The sequence below is a fragment of the Botryllus schlosseri genome, chromosome 3 (assembly GCF_051294905.1).
Source record: "Botryllus schlosseri isolate E-star chromosome 3, Bs_hap1, whole genome shotgun sequence".
NCBI classification, from domain to species: Eukaryota; Metazoa; Chordata; class Ascidiacea; order Stolidobranchia; family Styelidae; genus Botryllus; species Botryllus schlosseri.
This window is the reverse complement of record NC_137238.1, coordinates 2,291,956-2,304,044: the sequence shown is the minus strand read 5'-3', so window position 1 is coordinate 2,304,044 and position 12,089 is coordinate 2,291,956. Positions and strand designations below refer to the sequence as shown.

Genomic DNA, 12,089 nt, shown 5'->3' with positions numbered 1-12,089 from the left:
ATTAATGCATAAATTTATCATCAGGTTACACCTCTCTAGCTAAATGGCGAAACCAACCCATGTGAATTTGTGCAACCATTTGAAGAGCCAATGAAAGAGCCGGGGTTTGCCCACCCCTGGTTAGTAGTACATGCATCCTCAGTCAGATCCGGGTCTCAGTCAGCGGGATTGACGTAAACGTTTTCATGGCTTGGCATAATTTAGATAAGGAACTTCGTCCAAACTATTTGAGATTTCGATCGACTTGCGCGCATTTGAAGAGTCCCGAGATCTCATTGTGAGGCTTTGTTGCGGTGCCGGTATATCGGTGTCCAATCTGTGGACGGATAACTACGTTTTCTGTAATCGCTTGTATGATTCGTCGGATATTTGATCAAGATCGTGTGGTCTTGTTAGCTCGCCGTTCCTTCAAAGCTCGGTGTGTGGTATTGTCTGATTTGGTAATTGCTATCTTATCACGCTGTTCGTTCGAAGTATGGACCGAGCCTGTTGCTCTGTAGTAGAGTTACACAACTGGGAAATTCTAATCTGTTCCAAGTTAGATTATAATTAGAATTACAGCTGCACTGTAACTTTCCCAATTAAATTAGAATTCGAAGTTCAAAGTTTTTTCCAAATTACATTACAATTAGGATTATAGTTACAATGTAACTTCAAGTTAAGAGTAGAATTCGAATTATAGCCACAATTTTTCCAAAATAGATTAGAATTAGAATTACTGAATTCCCGAAAACTTGTAAATTACATCAAGTTCAGTTCGTATCAAAGTAGACTCCATTATAAAGCAAGTGAATGGTAAGTGTCTGTACAGAAAACTTACCTCGTTTCACAGTATACTGTTCTCTTGGAGAATTTCAGGAAAACCCCAAATTAGATTAGAATTACAATTAGAGCATAGAAACATTTCACAAATTAGTTTAGAATTAGAATTAGGGCAAAAAATCATTTCACAAATTAGAGTAGCTTTATTTAGCTCTGACCCGTGACTGTGAGATACATACATGTCCTCAGTTGTCGTAAATTTCGCGAGTAAATCTTTCACAGGCTGCATTGCAGCAACAGCTTACCGGCTCATGTTTTGAGTAGCGTATGACGTCGTTTCTCGTGACTTTAAATTCCGTAACTACGTAACGGCACTCGGCACTGTCTCCAAATTATAGATACTGATCGGTTTTACTAAAGGGGCGAAGTACGATTGTGCCATTTGATGGTATGTATCCCTATAATGATGCTTTACGTTGAAAAAGTGATGTTTCCACGCTCCGTGCGATATAATCCTGAATCTGGTAATCGGGCGTGGGCTGTAGGTTTTCATCGAAAATAATATCAACATGTTAAACCTTTGTTCACGACCACCTCTGCATAAATCGCATTGTGCATGCGCGTATTCGCGAACCGGCGTCTTAGTAGCGTTGTTCGATAGAAGTATTTTATTGAGCAGCACCCTTTTGACGGAACGCAGATTTCATTACCAATATCGATCGCCTTTTGTTGCTGCGGCCGTAATACGATCAATTGTTTCAGCGCGGGGATTAATCACGCGCCGGCGCAGTGCAACAAGCATGAACTCGTTTTACGAGTATTCGCACCGGGTACCGACGAGAATTTTATTGTTACCGCTCCGCGAATTTGCGACCATGTCGGGAATCCTGGGGGTCAATCCGATGATCTTTATGCGACCGTCCCGCTGCGATGCGTTGTTATCTTCTCACACGTGTTAGATGCGCACTCGCGAGCGGAAATCCGCGGTTTCAGCGTTTTAATTTGAATCTTGGTTTTGAATCAAAATCACGATTACTGTGCATCAGACACGGGTCAATCGGGTCACATCGTCGCCGTGGAATCACATCAGCTGCGTTAGCATTTGAGATTATGAGAATATAGATATTTGATAATTTCTGTGAAGATTTTAGCCGAGAATTTACTTGTGCCGCACACACCTTTTTCTCGAATGTAGATTATTAAAATAACTGATTGTTCATATTCATATTGACTTTCAGTCAGCTGGTTTTGTTTCTCCCGTGAGGATAAACAGAAAACTATATAAGCGTCACAAAGTACAGAACTTCAGTATAGCAACAAAAAATATGTTGAAATAAATATTGCCAAATGTATTTCACTCGAAACTCTCATCAGGAGCGCAGTCTGTAAATGCGGTTGACCGAACTCGCAATTTGTAAACAATCGTATCGTAGTGACGTATTAATGCCATTGTAACATCAGACAATTGGGGAAAGCAGATCTATATTCGCTAATAAAAGTAACCAAATAACAACACAACACTAATGAAATATTGTTAGAGTATAGACATGTTCTTTCTGGCGAGGTTCGGTTTTTGCGGCTTAAAAATGGTTTATTATTCGTTCACTGACCTTTGAATGAAAATGAGACCGACCACTTGAACAGAATTTACAAATTCTAAATTTACCCATTCGGTTAGGTCACAAAAAAGTGTTCGAGTTCTTTTGAATGGTTTTCCGACTTCAATTCGTGGCGAAGGGGACTTTTGGCGTCTGACATTTCGTGATCAACTCACAGCATTGTCAAATGGAGCAATGAAATATGGGTGTAGTAGAGAATATAACAAGTGTAACTGACATTATTTCCTTTGTGGTCGCATAAAAGATGCATATTTGAACTTTGCACATAATTCATACCGGTAGGGCGTCATTGTGCCTGACAGCCGAATACCTAGTACACAAAAATCCACCTGGCGTACTTCGGTAATGGTTAATAAGGCGACGGGCGCACTGTTTTAAGGGCGCGTTACTTGATTTGCATCGATTCAAACCGCGCGGAAACGCGTTTCTGGGTCTGCGAATTGACATCTAATTCTGTGTCCGTGACTGTCAATTCGCACGCGACTGCCGGAGTGCCGGTACGCAATCGGAAGCCTTGGGGAGCTAGATTGCGACGCGCCACTCATATTTTATGCATATTCCAGTTGAACACAGCCCGCTGATGAATATTGCATGCGTTTTTTGTAGCGGCCGTCAATTTCAGTTGTACGCCGGGTCGTTTAGTTGAATATGATCGCTTTGATACCATGAGGCGAGGCGTAGTGTATGTCGTCTAGCAAGGTCGGAAAACTAGAAAATATTCATATTTTCCAGATTAGATTGGAATTATAGCTACAGTTTTTTCCAAATGAGATAAGGATTAGAGTGAATTCGCGAAAACTTGGATAGTGAATGAAGTTCGCTCCATATCAAATCAACGCAACCTACAATCGCGAACCAGCCGTTACGACGAGACTTGGAAAACTAAAATACGTTCGGACTTTCCAAATTAGATGGGAATCTGAATTATAGCTATAAGGATTTTTCCAAATTAGATTAGAATTAGAATTATAGCTATTCGGATTTTTTCCAAATTATATTAGAATTAGGACGAATTAACCCACAATCACTTGAAAATCGCATTAGGTTCTGAATTGTAAAGAACCGCACCCAAATTCAATGCTTATTAAATCAGGGTTCATGCTCGTGAACAAGAGAATCACAAATGTCTCTACAGCAAGCCCGGCACGTTTTGCACTACACAGTTCTGTAGCATTTTCAGGAAAACCAGAAAGAGTAGAATTGGAGCAATGAAGCATTTCATAAAATAGATTAGAATTAGAATTATAGCTACACAGATGTTTCCAAACTAGATCACAACTAGAATTACTGAATTCGTGAAAACGTGTAAATTGGAACAAGTTTGGTTTATATCAAACCAGATTATATTGTCATAAGTAGGGCAAGTTTATGTTGCAGTTACATCCGCGGAAAGTTGCATTTATTTATTTATTTTTGACAAAAGTTGCGAACGTTGCACTAAAAGACCACATTTTGCTCGGTTGACCAAAAAAAATGGTCAACTTACCGGCTCAGCTCCCGAAATACCCGTGCTTCGGTACTGATTTACCGTGTTTCAGTCGAATTTGGCCGTGTATTTCACCAAAACCGCAACTACTCTCATGAAAAATCGAAAAAGTTGCACAATGTTGCAATGAGTTGCATGAAAAAAATGGACAACAGTTGCAAAAAGTTACACTATAAGATTACTTCAAACAGCTTGAAACAGCATCCTACATGTCTTACGAGTATTTAGGAAGCTGCCGGAAGCTGTAAAATAGTTGCTAAAGTTGCAAAAACTTGCCCTAGTCATAAGCATTAGAATGACAAATGTCTGTACAGCAAGCATGACTCGTTTCGTGCCATAGGCTACAATTCTCCTGTAGTATTGTCAGAAAAAAGGAATAAGAATGGTTTATTGGTGTCGATTCGAGTCTGTAACGTAGTTTCTGCCGAAGATTAAACTGGTGGCGGACACGACAAACTTCAAATAATGCTTGTGGGATGTTACTAGCCTTCGGGCTTGTAGCGAATTCCCGTTTATGTGATTGCTGTAATTAGTCATCGTTTCACGGCCGTAGTGCTCGGATATGTCAAGTACTTTATCGTAGTATCTTGCGTTTATAGCGTGTTCGGACGATTCGGCGTTAGCGCAGCAGTGTCTTAAATGTCGGATAAAAGTTGGTTCTCACGCCTATAGTTATGAGTTATAAGCTACGTGCGTTGAATTGTGAGTGTTAACGTCAATTCCGTGTTTTGGCACTTGAAAAATGTTCTTTGAATCGCTGCGTTGCGATTTTCCGTTACAGTTCGTTTGTCTTGCTGCACGTGCATCGTGCAGTACTTAATATCGTAACTTTTTCGGCGATATTGAAAGCCTTTGACTTTGTTATTGATAAAGTCACGTGGTTGCGTTTGAGGGTGTTTGTAAAAGTCTGATATCGATTATCTAATCGGGCAAAGCGGCGAAATAGCGAAGCGCGCGCGGTATTTGCCGAGGTAGGCAGAGCGGCAGTTTTAGTGTGTGCTGCCGGATGCGAGGATACTTATAGGCTTTTTGAGATCGTGTCCGTTATATTTAGTGTGGAATGTTATTTCCGGTAGTATTGTGTAGGATTGTCTCTGCGAAACGTGTGATAACGTGAAATAACGATATCGTTGGGTGTCGTTCGTACGATAACTTGCAGGTTCCGAATGCGATGAAACCATCTTTCTTTTACCGTAATAGATATTCGTTTGTGATTTGCACCGACTATCAATTTAGTTAGTTGATGGTCAGCTAACGACGGTTTTATTGAGTAGTTCTAATTCTAGTTGCGCATATTAAAAATAATTTAGTCGTATAACAACTTGGAAACGGGCGTCGTTGTTTAGCGTGAATCGTTATACCTATGTTCTGTTTTGTGATGTTTTTGCAGCCATTGATAGCTCAGAGTTGTCACTGATGATAGTGGCGTAGCCATGGGGTGAGGTATGGTTGTCGGAACCCCTTTCATTTCAAACTAGAATTCCCGTTCTTCTGAAATGCCGATTCGCTCTCTGTACTTCTAGTTGCAAATTTTAAAAAAGTGCGTATTTCTAATTCTGGTGTATATGTCGTGCTTTGTTGCTGCGCGGCTGTATGATGTTGTGGAATTTTGCGACGTAACATCAGGGGCGTCACTATTGGGATGTCGTATTGTTTTGGCTTAAGTGGGTCGTAAACATTAATGACAAAAGATTTTGTATCAAACCGGATGACTAAACCTGAACGCGTTATACTTTAGCTGTATGCGAGCGGCGTGCCTAAACCTATCGATTTTTACTGAAGTTGAACGTCTGGCTTTAGTATTCTGGCTATGGTGATATCAGTCGAGGAGGTAGCTTTGCATAAGCACGGCAGAATACTTAGTTGTTGCGTGTAACCATCAGGTGGCGGTAAGGGACGCGGGAAAAAAGACAAAGCGGCCAAATCTGATAAAAAACGATTAAAATCGCCGAATACTAGCGATGCATCGTACACCGCACCTCTGAAAGACTCTTCCGATTCTCTGGACAGCGGCGCGAAAGCCGATTTATCAATCGGACGCAGTTCAGGAGAGCTGTCGTTAAAATCGGATACTGCCAAATCCGACCTGGATAACAGAACGGACTGTTCTACTCTGACTGGTTATCTGGAGACTGCGATTTTAGAAAGCGCGTGCAACACTCTAGAAAGGCTCGACAAGGCAGGCATGAAAAAACCAGCCGACTGTGACGAAAAGACGACCGTTCCTTGTGATGTCACAGATGAGCAAGAAAACGTCGTTTTACAGCAAGCATCGTCGTCTTTCGACGGCGGGCTTTACGTTGAGTATGTTAGCTACGATTTCAACGCTACAGACGATGCCAGCGGCAGCAGCGGGCGCTATGACACCTCAGACGAAGAAGACAGGCCTAATTCTAACAATAACAGCAATCACGAAGGCATAGATACGGTCGACGGTTCTGCTTTGCAGGCCGACGCGAGTCGTGTATACGCCTGCGGGCAAGATCAACCGCATACCGATGTCATCGGCGCGGAACTTGGTGTCAGTAATAACAGCGCTCCTCGCAGTTATGAGGAAAAATACAAGAGCGGCGTAGAATTTAACGAAAAAAGAACGCTGGCGGATCAAGCCGACCGTGGCGGAACTACGCGGCCCGATAATGACACCGAATACGCCAATGCGTCGTGCGATACTCACCCGCAACGCGAGGCTTCCGCTAAAGCACAAATTGGGAGCGATTCCATTTCGGCCGATGTTAATAACCTGCGGATAATTGATCAACAGAATAGCGCGTGCCGAGATGGTAACACGGATTTAAAATATACCGGAAATACTCGAGATATGGAAAAAGCAAAAAGTTTGTTCGGTATGTACGCAGGTTTTTATTGTCTACAATTGAATACTGTATTCATTGAAATAAACCCCGATATTTTCGGCTTACGCGTCAGCAGCTAGTAGAGAATTATTGCTGACGATTACCCCTGACGAGTGTCAGCCGAGACTATTCGTGTTTATTTCAATGTGAATGTACCATTTAATTGTATATTGAAGTACTGTACCGCCAAGAAGCATTTTATTGTCGGTAAAAGGCTGTGTAGTATAGGAACTGATGTTGCGATATGTTAGCTTACGAGACGCGCCACATGTTTTTGTGTATGCGTTGTTTACTGAAGGTGTAGTTTCTAGTAGTAAACTGTCATTTAGACGGGATAGGCTTAGTACGCAGTGTTCGGCAGGGTGTATGGTTTCAGCGTTGTTGTGGTTATATTATTATTAGAGCTTGAGTGAGTCGGTATGTAGGCTACCTTTTACGCTGACACGGGAAGTAAAATGCCCGTTCTATATTACATTATTTTTCGCAGCTATATATATCATTTCCGATGATCTGCGTAGTTTTGTAATACATGTTTCGTATGCTGCTATTTGCGACTAAGCGAGGTTTACAGCTTTTCACAGTGGAGAATAGTACCGATTTCGTTGATAAATTAGCTCTTAAGAAGGAAATTTCTGTACGCGAAGAATTCATATCTTCTTGATTGTAATCATTACAAACACTATTCGATTAAGATTAGATTGATTGGATTGTTGTAGCGAGTTCTAGCCGTTATCGATATTGTAGAGTTGATTTGTGAATATTCTTGACTCGATTAAAACGGTTAACGCGGACACTGAAAATCGAAGGTACTTCGTAAAGTCCTCGAAGGCGCTTTTCAATAAGACCTATCAAACATGTCCGGGCTGGGTTGATGGATACGGCGATGCCGCACAGTGCGTGCCCCCGAGGCTTTGTTCTGTGACCGACGCCATTCACGGGCATTTCCTTGTGACGTGACAATGTCGTTTAAATTCCCCGTCGTCAGATCCCGTGAAGGGTTGTTATCTCGCATCTCCTGTGTCCGGACGCCGACGTTGAGCGCGGTCGAGTAAATTTTGAAAAGTGCGTAAATTTTACTAACGGGATGGTGTGTTTATGCCGCCGGGATATTATTCACCCATGTTCTGTTTTTACTCGAGCGTTACCTCGCTAATGTGGCGTGATGACTTGTTTTAAACCGGCCTCGTGAATAGATTGGATCGTGTTGTGGTTAATATGAGAGTGAAGTGCCCATTTTAAGCTACTTGAAAAATTATGGAAGGTCTGTATTTTGGGATTGTTTACGCGCGGTAGTTATAAACAATCCTCTTTTCGGTACTAAGTGTACCAACTTCTACATTGTGCTCGACAATGCCATTCGTAGGATGCAATGATGTTGATGGTATCATAGTAGTTTGCTGGTTGCGAAAAATATTACCTATGTGAGTCTAGGATAATTGCAATTTGTATGGGTGGAAACGAGTCGATGGATACAGTTTTGAATGGTATATTCATATTGAGATGTTTTCTGTTTATTTCAATATGACTACACTATTCAATTGCCTATTGAAGTTCTGTGCCTCCAGAAGCGTATACTGTTTTGGGGTCAACACTCAACACGGTAGAGTCTTTCACGAATATTCCTGGTTTTAAGGAGGTATATGTAAAATAACTGGGTTATGTAGCATCAATTTAAATTTCGGGTACTACACTCGGTAATACGCAAAAGGGTTCCCAATTTTGTTTACATCCATCGGATAAGGATGTAGTTTAACTGACGGCATAGGGTATTCGCGTTCATTTACCGCCACATCAATCTTTATTGAGAGGCGTAGTGCTTTTCAATGGGCGAATATGCTGTGATAAGCCGGGAGCATTAATCACACTCGCGAATAGCGTTCCGGGACAAATTGGCGTGTATGTTGAGAGTAATGGATGATTGTTATGCAAAGCACATTTCACGTTATGTTGATTGGTAGGCGATGTTGTTTTCAGTGTATTCATGCTTTCCTGTTTCTGTAACAGTTTAATAACGTTACCAATGAATGGTTGTAATCACTAGCCCGTATTCATGAAGGTAACTTGCGGCTGTACGTGCGGTAAGACCATATACTTCTGTAATTTGTAGGAAGCTATTGTCGAGAGTTCTTGCTAATGACTATGCGGTATCAGTGTCGTGACGAAGTATCAGTCGTAATTACAACCAGCGATTTTTTTCATTTACGGCATTGATTACAGAAGGTCGTACAAATGTCAATCGATTTCCTGTAATAGCTACCAATCTCAGAGACGACGGTAAGTTATGGTAATAACTATACATTGTATACAATTCAAGGTTGGAATGATCCAAGATCGACTAATTAGTAACTCCGCAAATTTATACCCATTACAAGTAGAAATAGCAATTTCAAAGACAAAGTCAAAACTACTTGATAGAAATATCTTTAGGTACGGCTGCTAGAGACCACATCACTACAAATAGACGCGATTTACAAAAATATACCAAGTGGCCAGATAGCATGCTACAGGGTCACATTTACATGATAACCTCTTTCGTTCAATGCAAGCACAGCCCAAAACTACTTTTGCCTGACAAAACTGAAATTTGCAAAAGGTTTGCCTTAAGGCTGGAAGACAGTGTACGTACTTGTCAGTTGTTATTGACCATCTCTTGAATTGAAATGATACCTTTGATGTTTCGTCTAATCTAAAACTTTCCATCACGGTGTTGTATGGCGTGGTAATAAACATGAGACTTTCTAACAACAGTCATTACTGCGTCGAAATGGAGTTTGGTCGTTAAACTTTTCACACTAATATTTACGTGCGTACCTCTGGATTTAATGTAAACATCCGTTGTAGTGTTGCTTGTAAACTCTAATTGAAATATGTCGTGTGATTTATAATGCATATACCTGAGGATACTCGGGGTGGGAATCGCGGAACTGCCGGAATCGATTTTGGATTCGGAGAAAAGCGACGTCCCTTGAATGATTACGTCAGGGCGTATATGTGACATCATGATAGACATCTCTTCCTGCATCCATCTTTACCTTGACTTAGCTGCTAGGGAGATAATTGTATTGCTATCCATTTATTGTTAGTGGCCATGCGCCAAACGCCATTGCCCCTGCTGTGAGTTTCATACACATGCCTAGCGTATTGAATATCGTACTTAATCAAATCCATGATTGGATCGCCAATATGATTTCCATGAACTATCTGCGATCTTCATACATACGCCCTGCGTATCACATGCGGTAGTAAATTCACGATTGGATCGCCAAAATGATTTTCATGAACTATCTGAACGATTACTATGATTAAACACTCCCATGTTGGGCAACCATGTTATCATTACACGTTAGGGTTGAATACCATGACTAATTCCCACTTTGTAGACTGGTCTTCGATCGTATATTTTCACGTTAATGGCGCTGTGTAGTGATACGCCCAGTATTTTTCGGGGTTTGTTATACTGGGCTTTGACTCCACGCCACATCACTACGCAAAAACGATATTTGTCATGACCACACAACCGAGAAAGATGCCCCTCTGATTCGTCATAATTCGTCTCGTGGCCATTCAAATTGAATATCGGAATGACAATACCGCAAGATTGTCGATTTCGAAATTCAATTTGCGGAGTCGTCTCGGTAAATAGTCCTAGGTTTTGCGCAAAGACCGCTCTCGTGGAATGATGTCTGTGCTATGAAACTATTTTCGGGTTTAGCAAACCAATAATTCAACCCAGATTACGTTTTACTCGTTTTGTTTTCAACTTAACATGTCTTAACCTCTACGGCAGGTCTACTGAACTGGCGGACATTTTAGTGTTGAATCCGGACCTTGTCTGTCTCATTATTTACTTAGTTATTCAACATAACCAAATCCATCGTTTTAAAACATGACCTTTATAGAGAATGTATTTCGCGTCATGTATGGTGACTCGCTCTCACCATTTTAGAACCTAGATTTAAAGAACAAGGAAGAATTAAAAATGGTAATTCTCCCATTAGCTGTGACTAACGGAATAATAAACACATTTCGCTTGTTGCTAATACCACTCTACCAGATTTTGGATGTAGTTATGCCGTACTACATATGTATGACTGCAAATTATTTCACGAGAGTCATAACGGACCCCAAAAAACTTTTAAGAGTTTTGAAACTGGACCTTTGCTAAAAATAGGTGAGTAGCCCTGCTCGGCGTTAATCTATCACGGGGACTCTTATACGGACTATAAATGGCGACGATCTAAACACAGAATATATCTTCGTATTATATGCGTCATAGTTATATCTCACGATTGGCAGGTCCGCCAAGTTACGAAATGAGAAAAATTGTCGGTTTTATTAGGCATTTAATACCGTCCCGATGACAGATATTCCTTTGAGCACAGAAAGGCAATTTTGGAAATATACTCCTTGTTTCGTTTGACGTGTCTGAGATTACCGCTTGTCATCTGTCTTCAATGATGCCTTTAGTTGAAAGAGTTTCAATACCAGGACTTCTGCGTTTAGCGCATTAACGCACAGTGCCAATACCCAGTGTCAATTGCTGGCGGTAGGTCTTTTACCATTCTTGCTAATGGGGGAATATACGCAAATAAACGGTATGTTTAGTACAGTCGATCGTGGATGTACCGTAACTCTATACTACGGGATTATTTCGAAAATTGGTTTTTGGTATTAGCAAAGAGCTCTGTTGTGCACATAGCGAGCATTCCTACTTATAGCGCGCCGATTTTCGTAGAAGTAGAGGTTTATGCATCTACGCATCTCCTGCGGACACGTACTTTATGGTAGCCACGCCACCATAGCGTCAACGCAACCACATTGGTATCCCGAAATATGGTCCTATACCAATACCGAGAAAACCATTACCGAGAATGTACATTACCGAGAATGGCCAATGCCAAGAATCTAACTTATCGAGATGGCGTTGTCGAAAAATTTATATCTGAGAATCGACACCGAATGTGGCAAAGCCGTGATGCACATACACACGACCTGTACATATGCATAACATGCCTGCATTGCATATATTGCATTCTCAGTAATGTCGATTCTCGGTGGTGTCCATTCTGGGTAATGTCGATTCTCGATGGTGTCCATTCTCGGTAATGGTGTTCTCGGTGATGTCTATTCTCGGTTATGGCATTCTCGGTAATGCTTTTCTCGGTGTTGACCGGACATTCCGAAATATAGTATATAACGTCTTGTCGATCTATGTAAGCAAATGTAACTGCTTCTTTCAACCGAGGTACATAAGTTACGCGGCTTGGTGACTGACTACTGACTAGTGACTATTCTGCTGCATCTATCCGACTTGGGTGTGCTCCGCAGAGATTAGCGAACTCGAATCGCATATCCACACCCAAGAAT

The 12,089-nt window shown here is 41.3% G+C and overlaps 1 protein-coding gene across 5 annotated transcripts in view; it reads left to right on the top strand.

Moving 5' to 3' along the window:
* The window catches only part of LOC145435565 (uncharacterized), a 68,940-nt gene that overhangs the window by 17,182 nt on the left and 39,669 nt on the right, over positions 1–12,089 (top strand). For 2 of the 5 annotated variants that reach the window (XM_080312844.1, XM_080312848.1), the window contains exon 2: positions 5,751–6,713. The exons of 2 other annotated variants lie outside the window; for them this stretch is intronic. In XM_080312844.1, coding sequence (XP_080168970.1) covers positions 5,751–6,713 — 963 coding nt within the window. Of the gene's footprint in view, positions 1–5,750; positions 6,714–6,745; positions 8,801–12,089 lie in introns of those variants that run through there. One more of the 5 variants, XM_080312847.1, reaches the window with a different exon arrangement.